Below are 22,538 nucleotides of genomic sequence, written 5' to 3' on the forward strand. Positions count from 1 at the left end.
ATGGTTAATTTTGTGTTTTTGATACTAATGCTTAGCTGCTCTGCAAAACACATTTTTGGTACATGAGAATACGAGTCAAATCCATGCGACGTACAAAATCCTGTCATCTCTCGTCTGTATACACTTCATAAGCATTTATCGAAAACATGGATTTTAAAATTATACAGAATCTTGTACAAATACGCGAAATTTATGGAACCGTATATACGTTTATAAACGATTGTAAAAACTTACACAATCCCGCATATTTTGCGTAATCGTGTTGTAGCCTTTATTGTAATACGTAAAATATGTAAATACGTTTAACTACATAATTATTTCAACGATGTCGTTGAACTAAACGGAATGATTTGAAAAATGTTTTAAATTAATTTAAAAAAATATGAAAAATATTAGTAGATCATGATTGAATAATTTATGTTATAACAATGATTAATTGTTTCTTTTGAAAACGAAAATTCGTTTTTAGCTATTTACATGATAGATAATCTATACTTGAATAAACATAAGATACGGATACATCAAGTGAACGGGAAAACGATTTTTGATCCTTTTTTCTTGTTTATCTTAACGAAATTCCGGTACAGAATGAACTTTCAAAACCATTTTCTTGTAAACATAATATTTTTTAAAGATATTTTACAAATTTAACAGCACCAAAGTAAGTTGTGGGATATTTATAAGTATACTTAATACGTGTATGTAATACATAGCTATTCTATAGTCGTTTATGAATTAACTGTACTGTACAAAAAACATTGGAACACGTTCTGAGAAAAAATAAATTCACAGCATTAAAAATAGCATACACGTCGTGTTTAAAAAAAAAAAAAATAGTTTTTCGTTTCGCAAAATATATCAAATATTATTATGGTAGTGTGGCTCATATTTCTTAATTATATTGCAGTATTATGTTTTAAGTATTTATACCTCGATATTGACTACTGAATAATAACTAAAGCAATCGATATACAAAAAATAACGTGACGAAATGTCATAAACGAACATATGGTAAACATAAATACACACATTTTTCCACGGTAAGTTAAAAATTTCAAGTTTTACAAATTTATAATCGAACTAATAAATTTTTAGGCTTACATTTTTATATTTTATTGCATACCAATGTTTCATTCATAAAAAGTAATAATTTAATAATAATAATTTTTCATTGTACTTTATTCACGCATTTATTTTAATTTCTAGTTACAATTTTCCCATGGAAAAAGATTGTGTTGTTTTTTTTTTTATTTATTTCTATTGTCTATACAAATTGTTGATAATTTCATTTTTATTTTTTTTTCTATTGTAACAGTTTTGTAAATAAAAAAAAAAAAAGTTAAAAAGTTTAACCTTTTTTATTAATTTTGTTAGTGTAGGAATAATATAAAGATTGAACATTTTTTTTCTTTTTATGTACACAACTTTTAATTATAATACGGTAAACAAAACTATAAAAAAAAGTACTATAGTTATGATATTATATCTAATGTTCTACATGTTCATATACAATTTCATAAATTTAAAAACACGAACATTTTACTATGAGGAACGAGTTACAAACTTTATGACAAGTAACAATAGGTATTAATAATTGATTTACGGTTAACACATACAATATAATACTATAACTAGATATTTCTTGAGAACAATGAAATATTAGCTACAAACTAGGACGAAATATAATTTTTTAACTTCTGTTGATGAGTTTTTATATTTTTGCCATAGTAAATATTTTTTATCAATTCATTCCATAAATTAACAATACCATTATAAAATGTGAATGATAAAAATACTACTCTACTGTAGAATCTCTACATTTATTAATATCATCTAGATGTATGTATTATAAGGCTTCATAATTAGATTTGTTTTTATAAACTATCAATAAATTATTATTGAATTTCCTGGTGTATAATAAGTGTAAACCGATTGAACGAAATTATCAATTTAATAATAGTTTCATAAACATTATCCACCTTTACCAAAAAATATAATTGTGCCTTTTCCACTAAAAATACCCATGCTTGATTTCCTTCCCATTCTTCACAAAACAAGAAAAGCGTGGGCTGACCTTTGGTCTTTTCTTCCCCCTAACTTCGCCTCCTGGCACAGATCTATATCCACTTCCATCCCCAACTCCCTTTGATTCCGTGATCTGGACCTATCCCGATCCACAATCTCATATTTGTCTTGTGTTTGCTTTAGACATGATCTTCTCCCTCCTCATTAATGTCTCATTTCACTTAGTTCCTCTTCCCTTTTTATTCTCCACAGCCACGAAGTCGTATGTGACCTTCATTACATTTTCTTCTCTTACTTAACCAGAGGTTTTGCTTATCACATGTTAGGTTTAACTCTGCATGAATTAATGTGACAAATAAAAAATATATGATCTTCATTAGATAACACCTACTGCACTACTGTTCTAGTGATCCATGGTGGATAATGAGTAGTTGCATGAATGACCTCCGAGGAATAATATATGGTACGGGAAATACGTCAACTATTTATTTTGTTTATAAGCTACCAATGTGTAAATTATAAGCATTATAAGTAGGTGCACTGCACACACGTATTGAGTTGGGTAGGAATAATATACGAGTAACATCATGGCCGGTGGGTATTAATATAAATAAATTATTTTAAATATCATAATCACGTATTGAATTATTTTGTCTTTCAAAATAAAAATCATTATATTTTCTTGCAAATTGCTTTGAATTATTTATCGTTTCACGTTTCGTTGTTTTTTGTAGTGAAAGAAGTTAATACTTGTTCATCACTCCACTCAAATACCATGACGACAACTAATTGACAAACTAAATTTGTAAATGTGACTCAACATGATTTCGATCATTGTTGATAACGATGAGAAGTATCTATATATATTATCTAATTGCATTTATCGAAAAAAAAGTAATATCCTGTTTACGAAAATATACGTGACGCGAAACTACATGAAAAGACAGGAAACAATAAGAAATTATTTTTCGTGTTCCTTAATTTCATCAATTTATTACCTCAGCCACAAAACAACGCGAAACAGTTTTCACAAAAAATTGTTCGTGAAATAGTCATTCACGAAATTACACGAAACGCGAAATACGCTTAGCGTGGAACGATCTTTACACGTACCTACGTAATCTTTTATGATTTTAGCACATTAAAATAAATTCAGTCGTTTCGAAGATTATCCGGACCAAAAATGCAGGACATTTTCTTTTATAAATATGTATTATAAAATAAAAATATGAATTTATTACATTAAAATGTGTATTTCTTTATGACGATAGTAAATAATAATAAAGTTTTAAGCATAATCACAAGTAGGGTAGAAAAGTTAGAGAATTCTTGTGCTTTCTTCAGAACGTGCGATTTATAGTTGAACACGTAGATAGAAATTTGTTTCACGCTCTCACGAACATGCATACGTGTCATTGATTCGCACGTTTATCAAATATAAGTGCATACTTTCAATTTTGATATTTTCAAGAAACTTATTCAGAACAAATTTATGTATTAAACTAGAAAACTATGCACGATAGAAAACGCTCTAGATATTGAGATAATGGTGCCTATGTGTTGAAAAAAGAATCATTATAGCCACCCCAAAGGATAATCACATGTGGAATTACAATAAAACGTATTCTGATTAGAAATTTGAAAGTATTTTAGATGGACATGAACGGGTAAAAACTATATAGGATAGTTAATATTACCTGATGCGTAATCCGAGATAAAAAATCAAAATAATGGACATAGGCAACGTAATAAGTAGACAATATCTCCACAGTCCTGTCTAGACCGGTCAGGTTCTTCGGTTTTTTTTTTTTTCTCCAGACTTACATAATGGAGAAGCTTGCATCCGTCTTATTACTACAATAAATAGTTCTTCATTTTACATCAGTCTAAATTCACAGTAAATTGAGATTATTTATTATACATATATCATTATTAGGGCTAGGATTTTAATGACCCAAAAAACCTAAAAAAAAATGACATTAAAATAACCTAAAAATAACCTAAAAAAAATGATCTTAAAAAATGCACAAAAAGGTAAAAAATGATTTTAAATTATTATAAAAATGCATTATAATTATTAATTGTTATTTATTAATTAATATTTCGGTACAAAATTACTAAAATTATTAAAAAATAGCAAAAAAAAATGTTAATTTAGGATTTTCTTGATATGAATACTAATGTTTGAAGTTTGGACTTATCATGCAATGGCCATCTTAAAATTTTCTGAAATAAAAAATAAAAAATACTATAAAATAAAAAATATATAAGTATATTTTTTTTATTTTGAAAATTACGTTTGTGTTAAAGAAGTCGTTTGCTCGTTTCGTTTTTGAATACTACGTAAATGTGTATCGCATGTAATATGTTGCTGAATTGTATATCTTTTATCTGCTGCAACTTCTACCAAACCATCGGTAGAAAAGACGTCGGCGTCGAATGTCGAAACATAAAGCCACATACGACTCGATTGCGATGATTTTTGTTTCGGCATATTTCGGTACAATCATGAAACGCAATCCCGAAAGTAAAGACACTAACTAAATAGGTATTTAACAAAACTCTACGTAGGTATACTCCACACCACTGTCATATAATTTAACGATTAAGATAGCTCATGGTATCGAAATTTAAAGTTGTAATATATGTGGTTTTATTATCGATAGCAAGTATTAACACACTATCTCTATAATTGAAATATTGAATATAATATTATTTCTGTTACAAATTCAAAACTTTTATTGAGAATATCTAGTGTAAATGAAAATGTATAAAAATATTACCTAGATTTCAAAAAAGTATAAAAAATGCCCGTAAAACTAAAAAAATGACCTAAAAATGCTACAAAATGATCCTAAATCCATAAAAGTACAAAAAATGCAAAAAAAAGCAAAGTAAAAACTATATTTTTGGACTCGTATATGACCAAATCACATTTTGTACTTGAAAAACTATATCCTGTAAATTCTCAAAAAAAAATGCAAAATCCTATACTATCCTAGCCCTAATCATACAATCAACAATAATTAAATTAAAATCCGTGCCTTTATTTTTCAATTAAATAAATAAATTAACCATTATTTTTAATATATTTTATTTTAACGATCAAATTATTTATTGATTGTGTTTAACTTAAGGTACATCATTTTTGTACTATTAATAATATTTCATTTCAATCTCATTCTAAAATTAGTTGTTATTATGTACATGATATTTATCATATTTAAATGATTCATTGTCAACCTCTGTATTTTACTACAAAACTGTATGAAAATATATTTAACAGCTCATATGAACAAATATGGTTTGTCAATGAATCTTAATAATAATTTTGTTGTTGGATCAAATGGTTTATTTGGGAATGTACAAAGGAAAGTTGTTAAGTCAATTGCCTTAATTTTCTAAAGTTAGATAAATCATGAAGTAATTACTTCAACTGGTTATATATAATACATAATATAACATAAAATAACTCAGTAAGGTACGCATTAGCAAAATATAATAGTTAAAAGCCGTACGTAATATTGTTTTTAAACCTTTGTGAAATCATAAATTTAATTTAATCCTATCTGAGCGTACAGGTTAAAGAAGTTGACTAAATTATTATTTATATGAAAATTGTTCCTAAGCTTAATCTCGATAAAATTTTTATTTTTTTAAATAAAACTCATTTTTTAATCGATATCGAATCTCTAAACATATTTTTCCTTTTCATCCCTTTAAGCCAAAGGGTCTACGAATGTCTTTATTCGGTCAGTAACTATTTCTACAACAAATATAACTTGTTCATAGTATACATACTATACCTTTTTTGATTATACGGTCTAGAATAGTTCATCGTCTTCGTTTCTCAGTCGCTTCGTCGTAAAACTAGTTCTCTGTTGCTATTTTCGACATTATGCCATTTCACCGTTAAACATTTGACTCACTAATGTTATGATTATTATAATCTTTAACAAAATAGAAACCGTTGTATATTTAATTCTGTTTTTAATCGTACAAATCTAATGCAATAATATATTGGAAATAATTTTAAAACCAATTTAATGTTAAAATTTAGTAAAAAGGTATTTATAGGTAATAATAAAAATTAATGTAATATTTTAATTATTATATAATTGACAAAATTAAAAAAGTTTTACGTATGTATTAATATTAAAATCATGACAAAAAAAATAATACATTAAAATTACATTTCTAATATAAAAATATAAAATGTAATTTTAATGAAATATTTTGAAAGACATTCCTTAACCTAAATTTAGTTTTAATAATTTGTACGAGTAATTAACGGTCTTTAAAATTCTACAATCGACATTTAAATACTTATTAAAATAGTAACATTACCTGAATTTGAATAATATAATATAATACAACTTAACAAATATTTATTTTCTCACACCTACCAAAGTTGGTTTTTTTTTTCATCCGCCATGAATGCATTGAATGCGTAAGTATATATCCATTGTCATCAACAAAAAAATCACGACGGCGTATAATATTTATGCTTGATACATTGGTACTAATGTCTCTATGATTATCAGCACATCAACAATAATCATTATGGAGGTATGACGTATTGTTAAATGGAAAAATTTAGACACAAAAATTGTAGAATGAAATTTTTAAAACATACATAGCACAGAAAAAGTACAGGTTAAATTACTTTGATAATCGGAGACGTCGGTATTATATTTTTGGTTTGATTTTTCATGCTGATTTTCCATATCATTGTATTAGATGCATGTTGTTCTTATATCATTTTAATTTCATAGATAATATTGTTGTGCTTCATTTTTCACATAATTCTTAATCAGTCAACAACGGCAGAGCTGATTTCATTAAATCGGCAATCTCATGAATCCGACATAACATAACGATACAATTAGAGTAACAACATTATAAGGTTCAGCATCATTATATCAGGATATCAACTGTCGTTTTTATTTCCTTCCGTTCGTTCTTAGATTTTAAACAAATGACAAGACCTGTTTAGGTAACATTTTTATTTTTGAGCAACAAAACCGTCGATAATCTCTCCGCTAGAAAACATTTCTACATCGATTGAAAATCTAACACAGAATCGCGTTCGATGGTTGTATTTTTCGACGAGTGTCCCCAGAACCGAGGTGACCGAAAGGATGGGTTTTATTTTCATTTTATTTTTTTTCCTTCCCGTTTGAACCCTTATAACCCTAAAGTCTCTTCTCCACGAGCTAATATCATAGTCGCGTCGTGCCTGTAATGCTGCTGTGTTTCAAAATATAAAACGATTTATTAGCGTATTTCACAAGAATTTTCGAAATATGCAGAAATCCAATCGTTACGTGCCGTCGCAATGTTATATTATACGCTAACAATGTGAATGCCATCGGGCTGTAGCAATAAGCGAGCAAATATTTTCGAAGGGCAATAATTGTCAACCGTTCCCAATCGCGGATAAAAGCTACACTCGGAACGGGCTCCCGTGTCACCGACCGAATACCGAACTCGAAACTTTTGGTACCGGAAGAATTTCCGGGGCCCACTCCTCTCGAAGTTCGGAAACCCGATCGCTGAAACGTACGAATCCGTGTATATATTATACACGTTGAATAGGCATGTAAAAACCGTCGAGTTAGGTTTTACGAGCGTTGTACACTTATTCAGGGGGGAAGGGGTAGCCTAACTTATTACTGTCACGCCTTCGGGGAATTTCTTTCGATTAAATCCGCACGAACATTGTTTGCTCGCGATCGTGAAAAATCGCGGGTAATATTAAAATTATAGTCGAACCCACGTATTGTTACAAAGTAATATTACTATTTCGATGACCTAAGTTCGTCTGCTCTGCGCGTGACATGACGTTATTGAAATATAATATCGATTGGAAACCGTATATTATTTTACAAAGAACTCGCGACGAACGTTTTTACCGTACGTCTGTGTGATCAATTATAAGTAAATACAAAATACATGGGTATGCTTCGATACGGTTGTACATCGTTGTATGGTTCGTCTGTAGATGCTGAACGAGCATAAATGGGCCACAACCTACGTGGGCGTGTAAATCATAATACATTCTAATCACCGAGATCGTAGCTCGAGATTGTTTAATACGTATTATACGTATTGGTGGGTATAGTATAAGAGAGTATACGCTATGTATATCCGTAATAAATTTCGTAAAGGAATACGTGTACATAAAATAAAGTGCTGCGCATGTCTCAAAATCCCTTTCCCGTATGAATTGCATCCCAACAACGTTTAATGACTACAAGAATTGCATCCAAACATAAAAAAACATTGTTTCACTTCCTATTCCATACAGATTTAGAACTGTCAATAGCATATCATGACTATCGATAGGATAAAAATATTTATTTTTATTGTTGTTATGCTGTTAGAAATAAATAAGTAAAATTAAAATATGTAAGTTTTAATTATTGAAGTGTAATATAACAATTAAAAAAAATAATAATAAAAAAATATATAAATATAAAATTAAAAAAAAAAACTGGTAAAAACTTATATATATTATCAGTATATCAGCATAACTAAATTATATACTAAATAACTACTAATCTACTTATTGTTTTTTTTTTCGGGGGAGGGGGGATTTTATTGTAGAATATGATGTATACCCAAAATATTTTTTACTGATACATCCTAATACGCCCGACGATGTGATCCAAAGGTCGGTCATCATCAGCTATACACTCAATACATTTAAAGTTTGTAACGATCGACATTTAACTCTATTATATTTTATGGCACAAGAGGGAACGAGAAAAAAAAGTTGTATATTATTATTAAGCTGTATTCGAGAAAAAAGAGAAATCTTGGGTCCAGAAGTTTTTAATGGTATAAATAATCGACAGAATAGTGATCCTCGGCATAATACGGTGTAGTACGTTTGTGATGGGCTTTGCACACGACGACTACGACGTGGACTATGCGCGTACCTACACGATTCAATAAAAACGAACGTATGAGCAGAGGTGGAAGTAGAAAAGTTCATGCCCGAGGAAAACATTAAGATTACGCCCTATCATAGATCAATAATTAAATACACTTAGCGATAATTTTTTTCTAATAATTAACATACAATCATACTTATTGAGTTTTGAACCTAATATCAGTACTGAACAAAGTTAAAAAAATCAAACTAGTTGTTAATAACTACAAAAATTACACCTTCTAAAATTGTACACCCGGGGATGAATCCCCGTCTTCCGCTCCTGTGTATGAGAAATTACACTTCGTGTTCGTGGACTCGATAGACGTGTAGTGTTTTCGCGGTCGGTACGTTTTCGCCTCGGAAATTCGTCAACGCGTTCGGTTATTGAACGGACGAGTTTTTCAAGAAGAGGTTTCTATTCGGCAACGGGCGCAGCAATATATATACAATCGCCCTCGAGACGCATTGTCGTGTCCATTTTTCATGCTCTGTGGGGAACGCGAACGGCTACCGTCTAATTTATCAATTGTAGCCGAGAAATAAAAATAAAACGCGACGTATTATTTATGCCTTGTCGCCGGTACAGCTTCGGCACGGTTATAGTGGACCAAATAAGAATTGATCTGAGCGGAACCGTCGCGTACATACATCGTGTACACATTGTACAAATACTCGCACACAAATGCTAAAACACACCCCGTCCATTGGTGTGCCACGTTCGGGTTTTCTCCGAACAAACGTATAATTTATACGGGCGGTTAGATGTATTTTTTTTAACCGTTGGGCATTCGCGCGGTTGGATCGAGAAACAAATTGTTCGCCGTACAACCTCAACCGGGATTATATTTATAAGGGATTTACCACCCTGAGACACGTCATGCAATTAGTAGCTCCAAAAATGTTACGATCGTTGCACAGTAGTGAAATTAAAGTTTAGAGTACGTAGGTATAACGCGTTGTGTGGTACGTTTATATGGAAAAAAAGAAAAATCTAGACTTTTTCTTTGTGGATCGCTTGTACTCCATATTCGGTTCTAAAAAATATTTACGATTACTCGATTGCCATTGTATAGCTTTCGTCAAAAAAGTTAAGCCACGCTCAATGTTCGACATCGCGAAACAATTCATACGCTCGGTGAGCAGGTGAAAACGGTTAACATTCAACTGAAAAGTAATATTCAATGGAACAATATATTTGTTTCTGGCGTACACATAGTAAATTAGCGAGACAATGTCAACATAAAGTATAATGCCTTAAAACTTTCATATTTGTTTCATGGGCATTCAGTCTTTAATAATTCACATAATGATATAACATTGGATATATACCTTCAGAACATTACTTTTCGGTATAAATATCTCGCGAGTTGTATCTATACAAATACACAATATTATACCACACTTATGAATATTTGGTATTATTTCTGACTCGAATCAATGTCAAAAAGCTGCTTTTGTTTATTCAACGCTTAAAGTAGTTTTTACAGAACCACAAGATATGTGTTTACCAAAAATAAAATTCTTACAGTAATATTAAGTTCATCTGCTTGCATAAATAACTTCATAACAGTGTACGAAATAGTTTTATTTTATTCAGTTTTCTTATCTGTTTTATATTCTACAACTCCGCAAATGTTAGGGTGGCACAACATTCAAAAGTTTTAAACATATTTTTATTTTTGAAAATCTGTAGCGCTATGAGTGAGCAATTCATACAGTCCAAATGACAACCACTACGATATACCTATATATATTGATGCGTTGTAACTTTTTATTGATAACATTAAACCTCCTGAGAAGACCGTCCTAGAATATTTGATACACAAACTGTTTGAAAATATGTTAATTCTTGTTCGAAATTCTTCTCTTTATCACCAAGGTTTTTTTTAGATCCATATTTTTTCCCCTCGTTTCACATTCCAAACGTATGGATCATTATTTTATTTATTTCTGTTGAAGCATATTAATTTTACGACATTTTTCCAAGTTCACGTTTGACCGTCGATAAGTTAATGATAATAAACGATTCCGATATCGTTGGACTCGTGTCATTCGATGTTTTATTTATTGGGATAACCATCATTGTACAGTTAGCTAAAAAATAAAATAAAAATAAGCAATAACAGCTACTAGTTGGATCTACGAAATAACAAAAACATAAAATCAAGTCATACTTTATGAACTCGCATGCATACAGGACTGGACGACTGGCTTGTCATTTTCCCGTGCACAACAGAAAATCGAGAAAACACGACTACCCTTCTTGTACGGTAAGGACCTCGTTTAGTGGAATCATCCGTAAACGGTCGTAACAAATATGATAACCGTATGTACAATCACGTATTTTACTTGTTCACTCGTGTCGTTTATCATGAAAAAAGAAAAAAATAATAATAAATATAGCTATAACTTGTGTATAAAACTATAGCTGAGACGTCTATATATATATATATATATATATATATATACTGAAGGATTATTGTACATACATTCATATTTTGATCGAAAAGACTTTTGGACATGTGTGCAAACAACGCACCACCGCCACCGTCGCGTTCGATAACGAAATACAAACCAATATGGAATACGATAAACATTTCGATATGTACGACGATAAATTATTTATATACAATTTGTGGAATTGACACATAAATCTAACATGTGTTATATTACTTTAAGCGCACGCATCTCCTTCTCAATACCAATACCCATAATAATGATATAGTTTTATATATCATTATGTCTGTACACACGCCATTCCCTGATGTGTCGAACGTATCGTTATAATCATAGAACAATATTCCATTATTATTTATAAGCATATAATATCATACACGTAATGCACGTTCTGCAAATAGATAATATAGGTATAGGCGACGATAATTTATGGTGGGTCTGTCTTAGCTCACAAACGGGCGTTTCGAAAAAAATATAACATATTACTATAGGTGCACGCCGCATACAATATTATAACGCCATTTATTATGCCCTCGATATCATAATATAATAAAATATCCTCTTGACGGTATCCGGAATAACACAATTTCCGTTCAGTTGATAACAGATAGCGCCACGAAGTCTAGATGAGACTTTTTACAAAATCCATTTCTTTGGCGCCCATCTTCCGAACTTTTAAACAAAACAACAACTTCTGTTTGTGTCAATATGGTTCCAACTTTTTCGCTCTCAAATTTCATAACATATAAACTTATAATCAATGCTAAAAAGTTAAACATTTGTTCCAGATTAAAACTACTATTATTATTTATATTTATTTGTTTTAAATACAATTCATTCAATTTGTACACCAAAATGTCAGCCAAAATATATAAATTAACAATAAAATTATTATTTTATAAAATATTATGTTTTAGATCAAACAGTTGAGGTTTTTTTACCTTTCTTCTTATTCAAATATCTTAGCTGACATTAATGACAAGATGAGCAGTGTTCAAATAGCTATTGCTATATGGACTCTATTTTCTTTTAAAACAATAGTTTTCTTAACACATTTTATACACGTTGATAAACTGTGAGGGTTTATATCCCCCCCTCGCCATCATATTATTGTATTAATTTTGTAAACAGTTATTAAGTTATTAGTGATGATTATTATTTCATTAAATAAATAAATAAGTATATATATTATAATGGACCATAAATAATATTATAGCGAACTGAAAAATAAAGTAAAATACCCCTTATCTATTTTAATTATTTTTAGGCCACAAGTTTTTTCCATGTCTATTTTGTCATGAATTATCAATGATCATTATGTAATTATTTGGAATAAAACTAATTGTGGCCCCACACATCTTATGAGTAATAATAATGAATTATGTTTTTTTACTCATAAAACGTGTATATGTATGTATATGATGATACATTTTAAGGCGTTGATGTGTTTCTTTTTCAAGTAACTATGTTATTCATGATGCTAAAACTTCTCTTGAAATTGCTATTGGATTAATTGCAACCAATTATGTTTTTATGATAACAAATCAACTGGTGATAAATATTTTAAATACCTTAAATTCACGAAAACCTCGAACTAAAGATGTTTCATTGACTTCAAAAGTTGTAGCTAACCTCCTTTCACTCTTGTCTCCGTAATGAATATCAGACTTGCTAATTTTGCATATTCGGTATCTACATCCAAGTCTCATTAAATATTTCATTGAATATATTAGCTAATGTTGTTGAATGAGATGCTTTAAAAGTAAGTTAAGAACATTTTAGAGTTAAACATATATCCGTAAAACACAGTAATCATTTACAGAACTAAAATCATGATTGTAACCAATGTTTATTGATTAGCTCACGATCAATCACGATTTTTTGTACACAGTGTCGATAATCATGGATTTAAGTTATATATATATATATAATTAAATATATATATATATATATATATATATATATTTAAATAAACCAGAATTTATATTTATGCATTTAAATCATTAACAAAAAATCCAAATAAAATATTGAAATTCGATAATGGTTTAGTATTTAAATATCACTCTTTGAGTAAAATATAAATTTATAGAAACACAAAAACCAAAACTGTTGGCACAAATAGTGCAAAAACAAAAACTTTGAATTAAGCTTATACATTTTAAAGTGAGGGTGTGAGCACTAAATAAAAATCTCATATCTTATAAATTTGGAAATTATTAAAGTTACAACTATCGACACTAATAAGAACAAACGACCCACAAATAAGGCTCTTAGTTTCATTTTAAAATAAATGGTATGTTGACAGGTAAATAAAGCTTCTTTTTATATTCTTCACCGTATACTATATCATAAAACTTAACTATTGTATTCACTCACATTATTATTAAACTTACGAGTGCGTTAAGTCATTAAATCGTAGAATACCATCAACGCACAATATGATTCTTGGTTTATTATTACATGATTATTAGTTTAAAACTTAAATATACCTTAAGTGTTTTAAATGCATGTCCATTTCTCATAATGTCTAGGTTAATTATTATTATTATTTTTATTACTACAACATCTTCAACTAAACTTTTTGCTTAAATATTCTACTCCTCATTCGATTCTTTCCCGAATACTGTGAGTAATATTTTTTACAGTTCTGATACCCAGAGTTAAGTCCAACAGAGTCCTTAAGAAGTTTTAGTCTACTTTGTTTCAGGAAACTCTTATCGATCATTTCATGAATAATATATCGATCACATAGAGTGAAATACACATTTTTGACAGCTATGGTAAAAGTGATTTTATTGTTTTCGAATAACAAGGCTCACATGTCAAATAATAATAGTTATAATTCTATACACATTTTTTACAAAGAATCTCTTTAATATTTTCATCTTGAATACAACTTAACAGCACAATATCGATCGATAAGAAAACGTAATTATTGTAGTGACTGACAAAAAAACTTAGCACAGATTTAAAATTGTTTCACGAATAATTTTCTTTTAGCGTTACGTTAACAAAACCAAACCACTAAAAAATTATCTCTTCAATGCATTTTTCGTGTCCGATTTTTGAAAAATTTATACTTTTACCTAAAAGTTTGATCACAGAAAATTAAATTAAATATCATGGGATATTCGATACATTTTTTCGCTTTGTTTAAATTGTAAAAGGTTAGGAATATCATATAACACTGTACAATATAATTTTTCTTTTGTGTTGATACAATATAAAAGATACTAGATAATATTCAAGTTTAAAAATTAGAATTTAGTTAATCTAACTTATTTTCTTATGGTATATTAATCTCACTCATTAAATTAATTTAACATAAAAATTAACGTAATATTTTTTAATTTTCTCAAAGAATTATTGAATTTTTAAAATTAGAAAAATATTTTTGTCCAATACCAAGATAAATTACAATTTTATTAAATTTATAAAATTACCAAAATAATAGAAAAATATTTCGAAGACATTTGTATTTTTATTTTAAGGTACAAATATATTAACTATAGTAATAATTAATAATAAGGTCCCGGGAAACAATAGTCGAACAATCTAAAACCTATTTAAAAATAACTATGGTTTTTTATAAACTATTGTTGTTTAATTGGCCACCTATTTTTAGACTTTAATACTTTAATACATATTATAGATAAAAAATACTATAGTGTAATTTAATCTATGTTATAACCTAATATACGCTATATGTGATTAATATACGTAGAAGATTAATTTTATAAATTTCAATTTCTAAACAAAAAAAATACAGATTTATGAATACTTAAATGTACTCGTATATAAAAGTTTTCTTTTACCTATATATTTTATGATGAGAAACATAAAATACATTAAAGTTCTGATTGATTTTCTCTTGTTTTATTACACAATTATTTATTTAATTATAATCGGTTGATTCTCAATCATAAAAGCTATATTCGAGAATCATTAATCAACGAATAGTAATTAAAACTCAATAATGATACCTAGGAATTGGCTATAAATCTTCTAAACAGCCTCAATAAATTTCCTAAAAAATAACCGAAATTCCCTTAAAAAAAAAAACCCCTTAGCGATCCGTTATTATACACAACATTGCCTTTACACCTCCAACGTTGACAATTTTGTTAACTTTAGATATTTATTAAATACACAATTAGTGTAAATTATTATTCTTGAACATAAAACTAGTTTTTAAATTAATACTTTACAAATTTCACACACTTACAATATTTGAAAACTATTTAATGATAATATAAAATATTAATCAGATTAAAAACTTAATAATTTAGTAAATTAAATATATTAATTAAATTGTGCGTACGTATAACTTATTTTGGCGCTGAATAAAAACATTCTTTTGTTTTTTTTTTAATTTAACTTTTTAATTTTAACTTATTAGTTGAAGTTAAGTTAATAATATTTATTAAATTAATATCAAATATAATTAATATTAGTAATGTGTGAATACATTGAATTTTAAAATGTATTAGAATAAAATAATTAATTGAGTAAAAGATATTATTACTTGCCCTGGCTTGATAATATTCGATATATTGAATGAGAAATATTAGAAAATTACCAAAACGGCGTAATGTATAGGCAAAAGTGAGACATAACTGTGAGGGAGGACAATAATATATTTTATTTTATTTTTTAATAATTCAAAACAAATCACATTAATAAACTAAAGATCATAAAACATACAGCTCTTATCATAGATACCTCTATTAAAATAGCCATGAGGCATATCCACCAACACAAACAATTATAAGTTAATTTATCGAGACCACTAAAACATCCTTAAACTTTTCAAGAGCACGGACCAGTACAATGTAATCAACTTTGTAAATCATTCGAGTAATCGTATTGAAGTATAAGTATTTAAATTGTTTTAATACTGTTTTCAATGTTTTAATAGAATGACTTTCGCAAAAAAAAATCCACCATCGACCACAGATGGCAGCGAATGTTCTAAATTTTTTCTTATTAACTTATGGCCCAAACAGTAGAATATATTATGTGGAAAAATACATTATAGATACCCGTGTTGCGGTCCTTGCGTCAGATTTCAATGCGTAAATTACATATCGAGTCAAATGCGAGAGTTTCTGCATTTTACTATTCGATAATATGCGTTTAGAAAAAATCACAGACGAGATGTAAGTACTGGTATTCGGTGAATTCGTATCGCTTTTTCTCACTTCAATGGAAAATTGCGCGGTGGCGGCAGCGGCAACGGTATCGCAATGTTATTAATTATTATTATACACATTTGTAAGCAATGATAAATGTTTAATCATTAATACAAGAACGTTGTACCATCGAAACAATTTCGTGAACACTGCAAACGAGCCGAGAGGCAATCGAAACAACGACTTGGCATTAATAACAATAATAACAATGAGAGAACCAATCTTTTAGGTGGGAAAAAATTGTTTGCTCCTTACTTGTCTAATCGTTTAATACCACTATTATTATGTAACACTGTATGAGTTTTCAGTTTTGCTTTCTGAACATTGTTCATGTATACACGAGAGCTTTGAACGACGATAAGAATGATACTTGATAGTATCTTCGGGTAAAAATATTAGCTGAAAATTAATTTCTTCTCCCCTCGCTCTACTGATCATAGTTTAATTAATAATAAATACGAGTATTAATAAAAATAATATTATATACATAACTTGTGAATTGAATATTTGTTAAGGCTCTCGTAGTTTCTTATAATTATATTTTTTTTTTCAGATTGATCCAAGTATTTTCAGTGATTTACTAACGTTTCGGAACCCATTTTCAATTTAGTTTATGAAAAGTAAGTTTACAGAATCGCTATTGTGAGCATACAATAATATAGATGCACAATTTTCCAACAGTTAAGGTAAGACAAGATTAGTTAGGTAAACAACAACAAAATTGAATGTGCATTATGTCACCAATATTTCCAATTTAGTAGAAGACTAATAATACAAATATAAAAGTACGGTGAGTTCTAATAATGACGGTTGTATTTTAGAATTCTAAAATTTACACAGTTTCAACTGAGACGTATTCACACAAAAATTAAGAGTCTATAAACAAAGTACCTGTTCATACCTTTTGCATAGTCAATAAATTATTTTTAAATCACTAGATCAGTAATGGAATTGTGTTAATCTGACATTTCCTTGATCCAACGTATTTTCGATTTTTTGATAATCCGCGAACGTTTTTCGCGGGGATTGGAAGATCGTGGGCCGCGGAATACCGGTTCATCCTTATGGAAACGCGGACCAATAACGAATGCGAGACCCATCCGACGTTTCCATAATTTCTTGACGTACGTTTGGAGAGAGCGGTCCAATAGGACCGGGATTATTTGCCACAGAAGAAATCCAGTCGCGGTTGGGCACAGTTTCGCAGTCCACTAATCCAAATTATTTCCGGCGAAAACGACGTCGCGCGTTACGATAACTGGCATTTCGATAAAAACGGCCCTGCACACGTAGCTCTAATATCTAACGGTTCGTTCAAGGATAGAGATATTATTATTGTTGAGCACTTGAACCCTGGCTTGGACCACGAATGTTCCTTAAAAGCATATGGGTCTGATGGGCTTTACTTTTTAAATCGATTTCGGATAGAATGGGGTTTCAAAAATTAGAATAGCGCTGGGCTTTAACGGGTCCGGGCATTCCGTATCAGGACATGGACTGAGTTAGACCAGTGTTCTGCAAATTATTTTTGTATTTATACTAATGTAGCACTGAAAATGAAAAACGAAAGCCACAAATGGTGAACCCTACAATTGTATTATTCGGATTATTTTTAAATCTATGAACTTAACACGTACTACGTACGCATGAGCACTACAAGCTATTAAGTTTTAAACACGATAAATACCTAACAAACTTACAAATGATTATTCTACGACTTTTGTACATATATATTTTTATTTACTAAACAATAAACGCTGAAAAGTTGATCGTTATACAAATAACAGTTGTGTTTAAGGGACCTTTTAGAGCCGGATTGGACTGGTGATTTTATTAAAACAGTTAGGAGGTTTGGGTGGGCTTCGTTACATAGTTTTAACTTCAGGAGGGCTTGGGTTTTGTAAATTATAACAGTGGAGGGCTCTAATGGGCCAGGGTTTCCGTATCGGAATATGGACCGGGATAGGATTATGAAAATCGGCTTACGCAGAGCTCTATTAAGCATCGTCAGCACCGCGGCAATCAACTACAGTACAAATACCGCGGTAAGCATCGTTCCGCCGCTTCTTCTTCGAAAAATTTCTTACCGATAATCCGTTATCGGTGGCGCGTTCTGTACAACGGGTATGTCAATGCTTCGCGCTACGTCGTTCATTACAGTTAAAGGTGGGAATTTCGACTTAATTTAATGATCCTATTCATTTGACTCGGTTCATTCCAATGATTTGGTTCAATGCGTCGACTCAGGACCGTCACTGGTAAATATTTATAGCGGTGGTGGAGGGAGTTTATAAATACATACATTTTTACGTTAGATAATCCCTTACCTTTTTCCAAATCGATCAAGCCAACCGTTCGATATACCAAAATCCGTTACGTTCGAACGTTTCGGGATTTCGTTCAATTCTTCCGTCAAAACTGCAAAATGTACAGCCAAATTCAACGTGTGAGCTTGTCGAAACCACTCTTAACATGTTTTCTAACTGCTCGTTTTCGCCAACCTTTCGACGTATTGTACTTCCTGAAAACGATATTTTCTCAACATCACTCCCGTTCTTCATCATGGTCCGCAATGAAGAGGAAGGCAATGCCGATTCGTTGTTCATTTAACACGCCATTTCTAGTAACATTTAGTTCATCTCCAACAGACAAAGCATTTCTTTTGACTCCCGCGCGGTTTAGATGGTGTAGACGCACAAAACGATAACAATTAAAAATGTACGAGTGATGTCGGGGGTATCACTTTAACGCTCGAAAACGACAACTTATACAATTAAATAGGCAGTCGGTCGACGAGTGCGCCAGAACACACGTTCACGGTGCTGTCCATTAGTGCTCTTGTTTTGTTATGGGTAATACCCTGGTACCCGGGTACCGGTATATCCGAGTAATACTCGATTATGCGGGTAACCAACGTTTTCGGGTAGTGGGTTAGGCCATTGCCAAAATGTTCGGGTAACCAAAAGTTTTTAATACACGTAAATAGTCAAGCTAAGATCTAGCTGCTAGGAGGAAATTAGTATTATATAATAATTATACATTTATACGAATAAGAAATATTTCCTCTTTTAATTTAACAAAAACATGGTTTAAAAATAAAATGTTTAGTATTTTTTAAGTGTTTATAGTGATTTTGTAGATTAATAATAAGTTTATTCGAGTATAATGTTGAATGCCATATTAAAAGCTATTTTAAATCCTACATTAAAACTTAGTAGGTAACGGCCATAGTGGCTATAGTTATCCTTGTATGTGTATAGCTACGCAAATAATAAGTAGTGGCAATCATACGTATACATATATAATGCAGCAAGTGCGACAATATTGTTTTGTCATCAGACTGCTGGTCATCATTTATTATACAAATTTTTGAAATGACTGTAGCCTATAGGTGAAGTAAATAACGAGTACACAAAATATAACGGGTACCCGAAATTTTGTAAATTGGGTAATACCCGTTAAACCAAAGTACTCGGATAGGTACTCGTTTATCAAAAGCACTGTCCATGCTTGTGCGGTAAGAGTACTTTTTGGTATAAAACGAAAATAAGATAAACGTGTCAACAAAATCCTTATCTGGCGTATTGATTGGGATTTTTCCACGTTAAAAGGTATGAGTGGCCAGAAGAGAGCATATTGTGTGCCATTATGTACATACATAAAAATTATAAATAATTATGGAGAATTAACATAACAGTTTGAAACACTTAATATGTTATACTACATTTTAAATTTGAACAATTGTAAGAATAAAAAAAAAGTTATTTATGATTTTATTAACACTGTTACGGTTCACTGCCTTAGTGAAATTTCTGAATATCTGTAAAATCAAAATTTAAGTCTATTATAGGTTTCAAGCAACATTAATATAAAAGCTAAAAATGTGTATATAAATTTAAAAAAAAATATATATATATATATATGTGTGTGTGTATAACTCTTGTTTTATTTTTACAATTAATAATAATAATTACAGTAATTATATAAATGAATAATAAATATTATAATATATAGTAAATACAATACTATTATAAAATACTTTTTGAAATCGAAATTATATTCGTTTTACACAAAATATACAAACAACATTTTATAATCATATATAAGTTATATTTGTTATATTTTATACATGTCTATATACATACATAAATATAACTGTTTTATTTAAATTTCTTTATTATTTATTTTTTTAACTTAAATAAAGTTCTCAAAACAAAATAAAAATAATTTAACTAAGAGTTTATAATAATTTAAATTACATAAAATATAAATGATTATGATAATGATAATTATAGTAGTAATAATAATAATAATAATAATAATAATAATAATAATAATGATATAAATGTATATGTTTGATTGTTTATACAACAAAATATTTATCTTATTATTAATATGTAAAAAAATGTAATGGTCTAAGTAAATCTTGAATAATTGATGAAAAAAGGGTGTTATTCGCAATTGTTCAGAACTCTTAATTGAAAACAAAATATAATGCTTCTGCATTAAGCAACAAATAATAAAAAAAAAAAAAAAAAACATGATGATACAACTATTCAACGATAATAATTTAACGCTATACTCTCAACAATATAACGATACAATACAAAATAAACTATAGTTAAATATTCAACTATAATAAATCACAAATATTAGATGTGTACTTATTAAATATAATATGTTGATGAATACAGAAAAATAATTAAATAAATACAAAATAGTTAAGATTTACAAATCTTTATGAAAAAATAAAAATAAAAAATAAATGAAAAAATACTTAACTTTAATGGGATGTTTAAGTGCATATCTAAGTAATAAATATTGTTCAATATTTTTATTTAATTAGTTAATGGTGTATTAGATGCTCCTAAGTTGTCAATCTCTCGTTGAGCTTTTGATATTTTTACTTTATCTTTGGGTGTACCATCTTCTCCAGTTTCCATGGCAAACATTTTCATTTTTTCTTTAAAACTCAACTTCTCTGGCACTGTACCCACTTTATTAGACATTTGTTTTTGATGTTGTTCAGCTAGCAAACGTTGTCTTGGATCCCTAAATCAGAAAAATATCAACATGAATAATTAGGTATTTACTAGAAGATGGATAAATATTTACCTGTAGACTTCTTGAGCTCCTATTACTCCTGGTGTATTACCACTGGTAAACTGAATGTCAGGGCTACGTGGTGAGGCTAACATTGTTTCGGCTTGATCAATGAAATTCTGTTATACATAAAAATTTTCTTTAATCAAATATAATAACCAGCTTAAGAAAAAATGAGTAATTAACTCTAATTACATCAGGATCTTCAATAATTTTCTCCAATGTTGGAGATGGTGGTGATGGTGGTATAGATGTTGGGTCTTGGAATGACACACGTTTAGGGGTAATATTTGCATTCGATACAGTTACCACTCCATTTGGAGTAGATGAAAGAACTGGTGGTCTAGGTGGTGTTGCTTTTGTTTCTACCTGGCTCATTATAGCATATGATGATCCTCGTTCAGGTGGAAGAGGTGGATCGTTATTGTTGGGACTGCCCAACAAATTATCTAACCGTTGAGAAGGGTGGCTTCCTTGTGATGATGGACTATAACCATATCCAGAATTATCAAGAGATAAATTGTTGGGTGGATTTACAGAACGATTAATGTGATTGGGAGTGTTATTATTATAAGATTGATTTAATAGCTGTTGCTGTTGTTGATACTTGAGTTCTTCCTCCTTAAATTAACAAACATTGATTAATGACTACTACAAAATAATAAGCTACACATTAACCTAACATATTTGTGAGAGTGTGCATGTAATCTTATATAATTATAAAAATTAATATTTTACATAAAATATAACACAAATACACAAACTATTAATTTCTATGCACATTCATATAGAATAAAAATTGTATATTAATATAACATTAA

General features: G+C 29.5%; 1 protein-coding gene across 5 annotated transcripts in view; it reads right to left on the minus strand.

Moving 5' to 3' along the window:
- Window positions 1-21,368: 21,368 nt before the first annotated feature.
- The window catches only part of LOC112688810 (afadin), a 63,491-nt gene continuing 62,321 nt past the window's right edge, over window positions 21,369-22,538 (minus strand). For 3 of the 5 annotated variants that reach the window (XM_025562190.1, XM_025562188.1, XM_025562194.1), the window contains 3 exons: window positions 21,913-22,338; window positions 21,730-21,836; window positions 21,369-21,666 (listed from right to left, as the gene is read on the minus strand). In XM_025562190.1, the coding sequence (XP_025417975.1) occupies window positions 21,453-21,666; window positions 21,730-21,836; window positions 21,913-22,338 (747 nt within the window). In that variant the 3' untranslated portion in view covers window positions 21,369-21,452. The remainder of the gene's footprint in view (window positions 21,667-21,729; window positions 21,837-21,912; window positions 22,339-22,538) is intronic. The other 2 variants (XM_025562189.1, XM_025562193.1) reach the window with 1 other exon arrangement.

Source organism: Sipha flava, unplaced genomic scaffold, assembly GCF_003268045.1.
Source record: "Sipha flava isolate LNK unplaced genomic scaffold, YSA_version1 40_pilon_pilon, whole genome shotgun sequence".
NCBI lineage: Eukaryota > Metazoa > Arthropoda > Insecta > Hemiptera > Aphididae > Sipha > Sipha flava.